Source organism: Benincasa hispida, chromosome 2 (genome assembly GCF_027475165.1).
Source record: "Benincasa hispida cultivar pf3 chromosome 2, pf3_genome.v1.1, whole genome shotgun sequence".
Taxonomy (NCBI): Eukaryota; Viridiplantae; Streptophyta; class Magnoliopsida; order Cucurbitales; family Cucurbitaceae; genus Benincasa; species Benincasa hispida.
In genome coordinates, this window is record NC_143479.1 from 2,843,567 (window position 1) to 2,857,072 (window position 13,506).

The window sequence follows — 13,506 nt, forward strand, 5'->3', positions numbered from 1 at the left end:
ATTGGTATTAGATATGTTACAAGTTTGTCTAGAGGCGGTTGTAAATTTAAAAAATAATAATAAAAAGAGGAGCCATTGAGATGACTGCTTCTTCAAGTTCTTTCTTTTACTTTCGAGGAGAGATTCTATTGTCACTTCTTATACATAGATGTGAAGTCAAATAATAATAATAATAATTTTTTTTTACAACAACCGTAAGTATGAAAATTTTAACTTCCGATTTCAAAAAATTTAGTACATATCAATTGAACTATATTCAAATATTGGTGTGGTCTTATCTGAGCCCAACACCAAAAGGAACAATAAGAACATTTATTCTCCAACCTTAAACTGTACATCGTTTAAGTTCACAATAAGCTTACAATCATGGAAAACTGAAAAGCTTGTAATTATGCTTCATACAAAGGGATTAACTTTAAACCAATCAATCTTACAGAACTATGTACATATCTGAAGTGATCTCTATGGATAATTTAAAGTCAACAACAGTTCAATTTCCAGAAGATCTTCAACTAATTGAAAAAGGAGAATTACGAATTTCCTGACCAAACTCCTTTACCTTATTTATAAGAAGCGTTTGTTCAGTTTCAAGCTGTAGTATGTATTCCTCTTGCAGTTCCTCAAGGCTTTCTAGTTCACTCAACGTTGCTGAAAGACCGTTGAGATTAGCCTCCTCGATTAAAGTGTGGAATTTGCTGATTGTTTGCTTCATCTGAAAAACACCATTTCAATTTCCAAACATCAATGTCAGCAAACAGGAAATGCAAACCTCTCATTCATGACTATAATCTACAACTTTTTCAAATGCTGAGCACATTGAAAAGAAACTAGTGCATTTCAGGCATGAACTATGAACTTTGTGCTTGAAAATAAAGATGGAAGAATCATAAATTCATCCAGTATCAGTTGTAACGAATTTAGCTTACTTCTCAATTTCATCCAATATAATGAGCTTTGAGCTAACAATTGAATCTACTCTTGACCAATCAAACCCCCAGAAGAAAAAACTATCCATTTATACCATTTCCCAGCAACTGAAAGGAAGGTCTCTCCTTCCAATTGGCATAAGAAACCTTAAAACTTTAATGCTTGCTTCTCTATGATTGGAATTTCAAGAGCATTCCTCTTTCTTTTGAATATTAAACAAGTACAAGGTGTACTTGTAATCATTAGTCTACTGCCATATGAATATAGGTTTGGGGTATAGTTTCTAGTTTCTACTATACCGGAGTTGTCCTTGCATGTCTCCTTTAATTAGTGGAAGAACATTCTTTTCATAAGTATATGATTCGTTAGATTTGGAACCTCAGACAATATATCCCAATTTCACGACTCAAAAACCAATAAACCAAAGGTTATCCTCAGTATCATAATACTATGCTCTAATAAGATTTAATGAAGTAACAGAATGGAAAACTTTATTAAATTGTCAAAGTAAAAAATTTACAATTCCCAATCACACAGTAAAATACATCACCTGACTTGAAACTTGATGTGCCTTGGTAATAGATGATTCAGAATCCGAGGTGGGTCTTGAATCTAAACTAAGTCTTTTCTCTTTCTCTAGATCTGGAACTTTTCTTGTGATTTGTATGTGAATCTCTCCTCTTTTCACCCCTTGAAGAGGTATCCATTTGTCAGCCATTTGGTTTGGAGGCAATCTTTGATACTCGACAACACAGTCGCCTATGCTTGATGTGGGTAGTAAAGCATTGTGATCTTTCACATGCAACAGTAAAGGGCTGCCATCGTCAGGGAACTCTAAGGTCTGATTCCAATGAGGATTTAAAGTTTTGAACATAACCTGGAAAACATACCACCAACAGAATGTGATGGATTGAGACATCAGAATGAAAATGAAAATGAAGAATTAAGCGGAACAAACCACTTGGCCATCCAGAAACATAACAGTTGCAAATATTATATTTAGTTTCTCAAACCTTTGTTCTTTTCTTCAAGATTCCATATTGTACTCTCACATAAGGGTCACTTGTCCCTCCAATATCAGCAGCAACCAAATCTTTAGCTTCAATGATAACAAGTTCTATCCAACCATTATTTGAGCCTAGGTTTGAACCCTGAAAGAAGAAAAATAAAATATCCCCAATTCAACAAACTAGCAGGTCAAATATTTTAATTCCTCGAGACTCAATAAATGTGCCACACATGCACAAAACTTAAATTCTTAACACTCAATTCCAGAGATCCGGCAGAGGGAATACAATTAAGTCAAGATAGCATATGTAGATACCAGCTTGCACAGACATTCTACTCCATAAGAAACTTGGAAACTCGAATTATGCAAACACAATTTATTATATTTTTGACAAGAAGATAGAAACATCGTGATGTATTGTTATAAACCATACCCCTGATCCTTCATAGTCATCTACCTTGACTGCCTCTATCATAAGCCTTAGTTCTCCAGAATTTACTTTTTCGAGGGGAATCCATACATCCCTGACTATGCCTTCATGAAGTCCTTCCAAATTTACCCGGGCATTACCGATATTTTCATCACCGAATATATCTACACCAAAGCATTTTATCTTGAGGTATTCACCACCTCCAATCTCATCAAACTCAAACTTCTGATTCCAATTAGGATTCACAGAAATAGCAGTTCTTGTTTTCTGGAGAGCCTGAAAGGAAGTCTGCTGAGTAAATATAGGGAAAATAAAGTTTTAGGGCGTGTTTGGTTTAATTTTTCAAGTTTTTAATTATGAAAATAAGCCATTTTGAAAAATAGCTTTTGAACACTTTTAAATGTATTTTAAACTGTTTTCATACAAAGAGTTTAAATAAAAATGAGTTTTCTGAAAAATACTTTTTTCTCTAGTCAATTCAAACATGTCAAACTATGGGTCTATTACACTTCTCATGCTATTTATCTAAGTTTCTTGTTTTAAACTTTACTAGAAGAAGGGTGTAAAGATTTACCTTCCCATATTCCAATTTTACATATGACTCGCACTTCCCAGTTTTATCCTTCAAACTAAGATCTTTTCCTTCTACAATGGTAATGGCGATCTTCCTTCCAGTTTTTGAAGGAAAGTTTGAGGATCCATTAACCGATTGTTGAGGTCTAACATGAAAATTATGCGAGCTATGTGAACCATCAGAAAATTGCCATTCTTTGACAATAAGCTTCACTGTTAACTGCAAAATTTGTCAAAAGCAAGTGTTGTGATTCATAGGAAATTTGGGGTGGCATGATATATGAGAGAAATAAGAATGCGAGAAAGAAACCAAATCTTGTCACTTCTCTACTTCAACTATAAAATACACTTCATTTGACTGCAGATAAGTTCCATGGGGCCTTAAGTTCACCAAAATTGCTACACCCGCAGAAACTGATGTAAGCATGGACATGATCATTCTTTCAGTCGTGTGATTATAGTTTATTATTTCCAAAATAGGAAGATAGTAAACAAAAGAGGGCAGGGAGACAAGGAATCTCTTCTCCTCCCAAGAACTTAATAAAATGATTAAAAGGTTTTCAATAATCAAATGGCTTAATTCGACAATACATCACTAAGATGCAGAAATCTTTTAGTTTATTTCTCTATGAACCTAAAACGAATTCAGCCCAACAAAGGTAAGGTTCTCTTTATGTTGGTTGATAAAAAAAGAGAAGGAAAATGTCAACAAATTATGAACTGAACAAGAATGTAGTAACCTAATGATCAAAATTGCAGGCACCAAGGTTAACTCCTATAAACAAGCATTGGCAATGAAGTCCCAAGAATGCTAATGGGAAAAATAAAAAGATGATATTCCTAAATTATCCATAGAACAGGAAGTAAATGCAAAACAACCAACATCATACCTCCCCACAATCGATGCCTTCAAATGGGACAACCATTTCAACCTCTTTTCCACAAAACTCAGTGTGCTTTGCTATTACTCCAGAGTCAGATCCTATTGCCCAAAATGTTGTGGAATCATCAGCAGCGTACTTCATCTGATCAACAAGTAAAAGAATATGAATTAGCAGATGCTAAGTTAGTTAATTTCTTATGAGTCCAGAATACCTAAAGAGGTAAAGTACTTCCTCCTATTCTTTGTATATATACTTGTGACAGAAGGCCAACTTCCATTAAAACATAATTTGAGAGGGTAAAATTTTCGGGAGAGTACCTTTACTTCACAACTGGCTAGATAGTCATACTTCACATTGCTTGGGTTAGACTCGTAAAGATTGAACCGAAGAGTTCCTGTATCTTCATGTAGAATCATATTGAATGTTGAATTCCATACAGGGCTGCAGCCTAATCTTACAGTAGTCCTCCTGCTTAGCTCATCAAGTTCCACCTCGACAAATGTCTGCAGATCATCCTTATCAGTTAAGTTTTCGTCTGGTGGACTATTCATATAAGTACTCAATGACTTCCTGGAAGAGTTTCCTCTCAAGCTATTTCTGGAAAGCTTACTGGCTGAGATAACTGTCACATATATTGTACCACTAACAGCCTTTTTACTCAGGTCAACTGCTGGCAATGAGAAACAGCGGCGTCGAGGTTCAACCATTGTCTTTACTATAATGTCCGTTAGAAGTTTAACCTGAAAAGAATGGGACAGATCAATGTGGTATGACCAAATAATTGCATTTCCCAAAAAGAGTCCTCCAATTGTCAATTGGAAGAATATATTTGAAAGTACAAGATCATTTTAAAGAAAAATGAAATGGTAGCTAAGGTAGACAATATGACAAAATCCATTTCATCAAGAATACAAAGGAGTTGGACGCTAGATCAGTCAGTTCCTCTCTTAACCTCTATTTATTTGATTTTTCATATTTTCTCAAATTATAAATCCAATAAGTTATATATTATAGACCTTCCTGCATTCATCTGTTAAGACAAGAAAACAAGCATCTAACAGCATGAAATTAATTAAAATAAAATAGCCAAAATCTGCTATCTAAATAGTTAAAAGATCTTTTAATTATTTTTCATATTGATAATTTTGCCTTGGACGTGATGAAGAATGAGCTGAATTTTTTCACTTTTTCAATGAAAATATTTTTTGGTTTCAAGAAGGGAATGAAAATTGAGATATTTTACCAGCCAAGAAGAAACACCTGGCAGCTCTGTTGCAGGTAACGACTGGCTTCCACCACTTCCAAAAGCAACTCCTATTCTCACTTCTGGAGTACAAACAAATGAATACAAAATTGCTCTCCCATCCAGGATTGGCCTCAAGAGAAGCTGTGTCAAGAAGTCCAGGCAACCAACAAACAGTTTGAAATTGCTCAATACTTAACAGATGATTACATGATAGTTTGCATGATCTGAAATTCCTTTCAAACGGCAAGCAGATACATTTTGAGGTAAGTAACAATTGATGGAAAGAGGGTTTAGGAAACTACTTCACATACATCACCCTTTATGTGAATGCTGTTGATAACAATCCGTGCAGTTCCCGTAAATGGCATGGCCAACTTGGCAAGCAACATAATACTCATTTCATTTGTGTCCCAATCAAAACCTAAACGCATGATTCTCTGCAAAAGCATACACAGAAAGCATAATAAAAAACCTAGGTATCTGGCTATTGGTTGACTGCTTGCAGGACAACAAAACTAACTCTATTGTTGGGACAGCATGTGAACAAACAAGTGGCTAAACATCAGGTGTTGTAATTGATGCATTATACATTAAAAATTAGGAATTTCAAATTTAAGAGATGAAGAGAGCAAAGGAGAAGAAAATATGGTCTGGACATTTGATCTGATAATAGGAAATGAATGTTCACCAAATAGGTTTCTTAAAAGATAATGTCTCATCGATAGAAGGTTAACCAAGAAAGCAAACCTGATTACCAGATGTTGACCATTGAGTCCCACGAAGGCCCAAGCCAGGAGGACATGAGCCTAGAGAGAACTCCAATAATTCGATTCTCTCCTGCATTGATATAGTCAGTATTTCTTGATATGGACTTTGATGAGGCTAATCAACTCAATAAAAAGCATTTAGAATACAATAATAACTTACAATAAGTTTCGGTCTCCGGTGTTTTAATCGTTTCTGCAGGAATGAATTTTCAAAAGTTAACATCGGTAGCAGCATTGAAGCCTCATATCAAGTCAATTCCACGTGAAAGCAACAATGAACCTACTCAATTTCTAGAATCAATAAACCCTTTTTCTGAAATGTGAAAGTAGTGGGTGAACAAGGGATTATGTGAAACATTCTGGTGCTAAGAATAGCTAAGCTCGTGTAGAAATGTTAAGAAACAAGATAGATACACAGCAACTGGAACAACTTTAGGCAAATTTTGTAATGTGAATATTGAGGATATTACAGCCAAATCCACCTCGAAACAATATTGCTGAAAAGAAGTTGGACATTGCAGAAGAAGAAAAAGAGATTCACCTCAACAATAGTAGAGAACCTTAATGAAAGTTTTGGGTTGATGTAGTTAGGCCAGATCTCAGTCAACAGTTTATTCAACCATTCACAGTGCTCCAGTGGTGTGCTGGGCTGTCAATTAGAGAGAGATAGAGGGAAGAGAATTAGATAAAATTGATAAAAATCATCATCCAGATGGCAGGAGCCAAATGGTAAAACAGTAGAAGGTTTCAATATTTTTTCCAATTCTGGACAAGGATGTTACCGAGGTGTCCAATACAATTTGCCTCCATTTTTTGTTTAGCTCCTCTACTAGTAGTTGACGTTGAAACTTCCCATACTGCAAAAACAATAACAACAAAAAAAAAGTACAAAATTTCATAATGCTGCTACAATGTAAAATCCCAAATGGCCGCAGGCAACGAACATAAAGCAGATGAAAGAAGGGAGAAGAATCTTGTATAGAAACGTAAAAGTATGAACCAATTGCTACAAAACACCAGTTATGGTCTTCTGGAAAGCAATAACTATATTAGTTAAAGTACATCTCTTAGCCTTCCCTGTAATCTCCTGTTGATAATCAAATATAAGGGACAAGTTAGAAGCATATGTTGTTACGTTTTTTAATATTTGATAACTTTTCTTAAATTGAAGTTTCATTTGAGTTAAAAGAGAGAGTCCATTCTTTATGCAAAAACGTAGTTGAAGATTTGTTAAGAAAACGTTTTTTTTTTTTTTACAAAGGTATTGTAATTAAAGTATGGGGTGGGAGAATCAAACCTCTGATCTCGAGGTTGATAGTACGAGCACTATGTCAATTGAGTTACGCTCTTGTTGGCAAAAGGTTATTAGTTATTTATTAAGTTTCTAGATCTATAATTCCCTATAAATAGATCTCTAACCTTACTCTCAATAAACAACAAGATTTATATCTCCAATCTTCTCTTCCCTCTATTTTCTCATATTTGTCTCATTTGCTCTTTGAAAGGCAATGGACCAAGAGAGAGGTGTTTTTAGTTGTGAAGCTTTGAGCTCAACCTATGCAAGGTTGTTTGAGCTACATAACGGTTCAGTTAGGCTAGAGAATATTTGCTGATCAATAGTTGATATAAAGAAATACAATACACATGGCAGGGAGGATTTGAATTAGAGCGAAATACCCGCGTCTAAACGTAATTATTTGGACTTTGTTTCTCAATATTTAGTTGATTTGTAATTCCCCCAACAGCCTCAAATTTCTACTTCTGTACCCAAAACAGGAAACTAAAGAAGGAAAGGAAAAACTTCTATAATATTTGCACTAACCCAAGTTGAAGCTGGATTCAAATTACACAATTGGGAATTCGCAAATCATAACAGAGAGATGTTAATTCGGTTGCAAACATTATATGGAAAAATCAAGAGTAGAATAATAACCTGTAAAGTCGCCCATACGGCAATAGCTAGTGGAATCCAATTAGAAAAAGAAAAAACCCATTTGTCGAAACCCCAAGCAAGAAAAAACAGAGGAACCAAATATGAAAGGAAAGGCTTCTCCAAAGCAGCATGGCGCAAAACCTCAACAGTTTCTTCAACGTTAAACCTGAAAGGCTTCATTTCTGCGCCCTTCCAGTTCACTACCTCAACACCCAGCTAAACCACTCAAAACGCTGCAACAGAAAAACAGAGTTCGAAGCATAATTTTGGAAGGGAAGAGAAAAGATGAAAGTGGGGATGAGGATGGGGAACTTCACCGATTGGTTAAGTATGGAATCAAAGTAAATGGGTATAAAAATGGGGGTGGAAACGATGGAGTTTAAGGCATGGGAATCTGTGGGAAAGACGCATAGTGGGGATTCAATAGCTGGGATAAAGAAGAAAGAAACATGAAGTTTGAACATGGACATGAGAAAATGGGGTCTGTGATCACAGTCCACAAATAATGGAAATGAACATATTTGGATGTGACAGATGAAAAGATGGAAAGAAGAAGAGAGAGTCCAGAGGAAGTCAGCAAGAAAAGCAGAGAATGATTTGGGGGATACATTTCTGATTTTTATTTATAAACTAAACTGAAAAAGGCCATAAAAGAAAAGAAACAGAAAATGCGCAAGTGTTGTGTCCGATAACGTTTTACATTAATCTAAATTATCTAATATACTTGAAGTCATTTTTTTTCAAGAAAAAATTATATATAATTTCTCGTAGTTTGAGAAATTTTTAAAACTTTATAACAAATAAACATGTTTTCAAATGAAATATTTAATTAATTGTTTAAACTTTTAATAATTTTTAAAAGTATTTTACTTTCCAACACTTTGAAAACGTTTGGGACAAGAACTATCTAAGGCTCTAATAACCACATTTTATAGATACTATTTCGTAGTCCTTAATTAGCTACTGATTTGTTACTATATTTACTATTTATTACAGTTTTTACTATTTTGCATTATCATTTTTTTATTTTCTATTACAGTGTTTACTATTTATTATCAAACTAAAATAGTTTACACCTCAAACACATGTTATATAACCCAAACTAAAATAATCTACGTCCCAAACACAAACTGTTATAACACAACTTTAATAACTTGAGACTATAACAATCAACTCCTTGTTTCAAACGCCCCATTCGAGAGAAATAATAACTATAGATGAGCTATAGGCTGAATCATCACTTTAAAGTAGTAATTAATGTCTTATCTATTGAATATAACAAAAAGAAAACATACCTATTCTTAAAAAAAAAAAAAAAAAAAAAAAAAAAAACATGTAAATTCAATTACTTTTAATTTTATTTGTGACTACAATTCAGAAACTGTTGGATACGACAACACCTTCAGACTATGAATAAGACAGCAGGGAACGGTCAGGAACCAATGGTCGGGTAAAGTACGGAACATGCGAAACAAAAGCTCACTACAGGCTAAGTCACGAATCTCGCTCTCTTTAAAATGTTTCGCAACTCTGCCAAAGTACAAGCAGGTCAGGAATGCTGCCACGTCGTTATCAAGATAAAACAGTTAAAAAAAAAAAACTCGATTACTTTCTGACTGAATGCTCAAGAAATGAAAAAGAAAAACAGAGGAGAGATTGAGAGAATGAATGATCTGCTTGAAATGATTGAACGACTGAAGACCAACTCTACTTTCCAAAAATAATAATATTTTTTTATTTTAAAAAAATGATCACACACGCCCATTCGAGACCAGATGGTGGCAACGCGCATGGGATTTCTACCGTACCCACATTGATCTATCTCTCAAATCCCTCCAAAATATGGATACCCCTTGGGATCCAAATACATAACTCAAGGTTGAAGTACAAAAAAAAGACTCTCCTTTCAAAATTTATCAATATAAAATTCTCAATCAAGATTAGTTCTTTTTTGGTTTTTTTTTTTAAATTTAAAAACTAAATTTTCACTTAACAAAACCTCAATGATAAAGTTGTCATTTTTATTAGGATTGCATCGCAATCATTTAGACAAAGATTCAGGAATGAATGGATGAATCTTTGCTTATAGAAGAATCAAGTGATATTTAAGGTAGAGATCAACAAAAAAATAAAATAAAATAAAATAAATAAATAAAAATAAAAATAAATGAGAGTTAATTTAAATTTTATAGGAACTAAATAGAGGTCACAAATATATTAGAAACGAAATGGTATTTTAACCAAAATTTCACTAATTAAAAATATATGTAACGAAGAAATCAATTAATCTCGTGAAAATGGGTTTAGTTCAATGGTGAGGATCAATCTCTCATTTTGTAATTATTGTATTCAAAATAAAAAAAAAAATCATATATATCTAGATTGAACCTTTTAAGATCATAAAAACGGATCATAAAAACGTAACTGAAATGAAAAGACTAATTATTAAATTGGAGAGACAAATTTTAAAGGCCGATTTTTTCTTCAATTTAAAAGAATTTTGAAACTCAAAAAAGATCGTACAATATTGAATAGCATTAGAGATGTGACGGGAGATAATCATAATCACAGTGTAAATAAATAAATGTGTCCGTTGATAAAACCTTATCAACTATTTATTATTTTTTCGTAGGTATGGTATATAATAGTAGATTAAAGTTGATTCAAATGATTAATAAAGTTGAGTTTGCTTTTGTCTTGAAGTTATTTTATAGATGTATGGCTTTTTTAAAGTAAAAAAGTGGAATTAAAAAAATTAAATATATGGCGCGACCAGATTAACTTTATTAGAATGTCATTTGTTTATGATTTTATTTAATGATAAATTTAAATAAGGAAATAGCATATAAGAAATTATTTTAAATGATAAAATTACTAAAAATATTTATAATTAATACTAAAATATAGACTGTGATATTTTATTATTATTTGTAAATATTTTTGTTCGTTTTCTTATATTTGAAAACAGTCCATCATTCTTTTATGAGTATGTGCATGTATATATATATGAGGTTGAGAATTCAAATCTCTCCTTTTTTCATTGAATATATATGACTTGATCAGTTGAATATTGAAAAAATAAAGTAGATCTAACACATTATACAAATTCATGGGTGATACTGATAAGTAATAAATAGAAAAATTTAATATCAAATAATTAATAGTAAAGATAGTAAGATACAGAGATTGATAACCTAGTTCAATTTGTGCAAAATCACCTACCTGTGGGGACTATGTGTTCGATGGAAAAAATTTTCACTATATAAAAAGTTTCGCAATTACAACGAAGTATTTATCTGATAGACTATTTTTTGTGAATCACATATAATTTTCCTTTCAATTTCAATTTAGGGTTCACCCTAATTAAGTTTAAGATCCTCTCACTTCCACAATAATGTTTCTTCAAACTTTTATGAGAACTCCTCAAAATTAAATACTTTAGGCTCTCTCTAAGTGGATCCTTTCACCTTCATAAGCAAGTTTTTCTCAAATCTTTGATTGGACTCCCCTCAAGACCACATCAAAAATTCATCTTGAGTTCTCATCTATTCCCTAAGTGATTTGCTACACATGCAACAATTCAACCAAGCCTTATTGACGGCCGAAACAACCCACACACAGAAAAAATAACTCTTTTTAATCACAATATATGAAGGTTAAGGCTTAGACAATCTCTATACTAAAAACTTTCAATGCATATATTTTTTTAATAAAGAAGCTAACCCTGAAAATAATCAAGACCACGATATGTATATAACTAGCTTTGATAAGACCTTCAAGAAAAGGATAAAACATCACCGCAGGAAAAGAAAAAACAAGCAGACAACGAAAATTTGCAGAAATACACTTGACAGATAAGGAAAATATAATTTGCATAATGTTATGTTGCCCATCATGTAACATCTTATGGGACAACATATAAGGACATGTTGTGAAACGTGTTGCTCAAGATAGGAAATTAACACAAAAAATATACATTACACATATCAACATATAAGGAAAAATCTCCAAACAGAAATTGCACGATACGAAAAATGTTACAAAAATAAATGAATTATGTTACTCAAGTTTTGCTTGTAATATAATTAGACAATTAACAAATATAAGATATAATAAAATTAGCAATAGCACATACAATCACGAATCATATAATTAGCTTAATTGAAATTTAGTAACATTGAAATACATTTAGCCTGTGTTTGATGGCTTGTAATAAGATGAAATTGTAATGTAATATAATAAAAAATTCATGTTTAGATTGAACATTTTGAGTCCGATTTATAATACAAAACTCATTCCATTCTAACAGTTTTCAATCTAACACTCTTTCTCATCGTTTTCATGCTTCACGATTTTTTTTTTATTCCATCTTCGATTACTTATACTTTTTAACACTCTTATTTTCAATCATTCTAGTTACATTCCAATTCCCTAAACACGTCCTTAAGTTATGAAAATGGTATTGTTAAAAAAGAACATTAATTCAATTTTTTCAACTGCTGAAAATTTTGAACTGTGACGAGGAAATATGGTCAAGAGTTAGGCTGCGTCAGCCAGTTTGCTTTGATTTGTGGCACTTAGAACCCACGTAAAGGTAAAATCTCACATTAGTGTGATGCATGTCCAACACACCTATAATGTTTAAATTAATGTACGTAGTGGACTTTTAGGAACTTTTATCCAACATAAATATAGATCATAGAGAAGTTAATTACATATATTAACGTATTTAAAACCATAAAGATTAAATTATAAAGATTAAAACAATAAAGATTAAAATTTAGATTAATTTTGTAATATATACGAAGATGACGTTTGAAAATTGTTGGATTAAGACCCACAATTATTCATACAATTATAATATAGATTGCCTGTTGGGAGCATACTATGATTTATGAGCAATTTGTAAGAGAAGAAAAAGTAGTAGGAGTTGGACGATGTGCATGGCATGTGATTATAAAACTTGGACTATTATTAATAGTAACACATCTTATCAAATCGACATGCACACAATATTAGTTTGTTTCAAATAATTTCTTTCACTGTTCTTGTATCATTCTCCAATTTTCCATTCGCATGCCTAAAACCAATTATATATAATTTTCCTTTTCTTTTTGCCAAAGCACGAGTTCCACGAATATTTTCAGTGTCCTCATTATCAGAGTTGCTTCGTAAGCTCCAGTTGGAATTCTCTTCAGAAGGAGAATTTCATAAACATTTTGAAGTCTCAAGAGAAGTATCATCATCAGCTTCAACATCAACATCAACTTCAACATTCATATCCTTGTTTCTGTTTGAGTGAGACTCAACAAGAGGAGTATTAACATTAATACCTTCATTAGACTCATTGGCAGAGCTAAGGGCTTTCTTAGATTTTTGTTCACAAGTCATAGGGTCAATATCATCCAAAACCTCAACATTCAGATTCTCAACATTGTTAGCATTCTCAACATTCAGATTCCTAGTATTGTCAACATTCTCAACATGTAGATTCTTAGGATCATCATCCACGGTTGTTTCAAGACAAGCATTAACATCCTCTTCACCAGAATACACATGTTCATTAAGGATATATTTTTCAACATTCATATCATCGGCAATATTTTCAGAAGCACTAGTTATAGGTAACATGGATATAGAAGTAACTACTTTTTCAACAAATGCATTTAAAGTGTTTTCATTAGAAACAAGAGTATTTTCTGTTATTGTCAAAGCAGATTCATGAACACCAACTATA

General features: G+C 32.6%; 1 protein-coding gene across 3 annotated transcripts; it reads right to left on the bottom strand.

The window, feature by feature from the left end:
* Window positions 1-230: 230 nt before the first annotated feature.
* On the bottom strand, window positions 231-8,368 carry ATSYTF (C2 domain-containing protein). 3 transcript variants are annotated; one of them, XM_090310744.1, is made up of 15 exons: window positions 7,770-8,368; window positions 6,837-6,923; window positions 6,619-6,693; window positions 6,378-6,485; window positions 5,997-6,029; window positions 5,817-5,906; window positions 5,381-5,506; window positions 5,067-5,210; window positions 4,141-4,563; window positions 3,830-3,964; window positions 2,941-3,159; window positions 2,370-2,642; window positions 1,941-2,078; window positions 1,478-1,804; window positions 231-712 (listed from the first exon to the last, which is right to left on the bottom strand). In XM_090310744.1, the coding sequence occupies exons 7-15, from the start codon at window positions 5,498-5,500 to the stop codon at window positions 509-511; spliced, it is 1,983 nt and encodes a 660-aa protein (XP_090166870.1). In that variant the 5' UTR covers window positions 5,501-5,506; window positions 5,817-5,906; window positions 5,997-6,029; window positions 6,378-6,485; window positions 6,619-6,693; window positions 6,837-6,923; window positions 7,770-8,368; the 3' UTR covers window positions 231-508. The 3 variants fall into 3 exon arrangements, with proteins under 3 accessions (XP_090166870.1, XP_038897850.1, XP_038897841.1); XM_039041922.2 differs by lacking the exon at window positions 6,837-6,923 and having other exon boundaries at window positions 2,394-2,642; XM_039041913.2 differs by lacking the exon at window positions 6,837-6,923.
* Window positions 8,369-13,506: the final 5,138 nt, after the last annotated feature.

Bases quoted from the DNA above. Each gene is read 5' to 3' on its own strand.
- ATSYTF (XM_039041913.2), bottom strand. From the start codon at position 7,949: ATGAAGCCTTTCAGGTTTAACGTTGAAGAAACTGTTGAGGTTTTGCGC. The intron at 5,907-5,996 runs GTAAGTTATTAT...ATATCAATGCAG, and splicing joins ACCGGAGACCGAAACTTATT to GAGAGAATCGAATTATTGGA. The intron at 5,507-5,816 runs GTTTGCTTTCTT...ATGCTTTTGCAG, and splicing joins GGTCAACATCTGGTAATCAG to AGAATCATGCGTTTAGGTTT.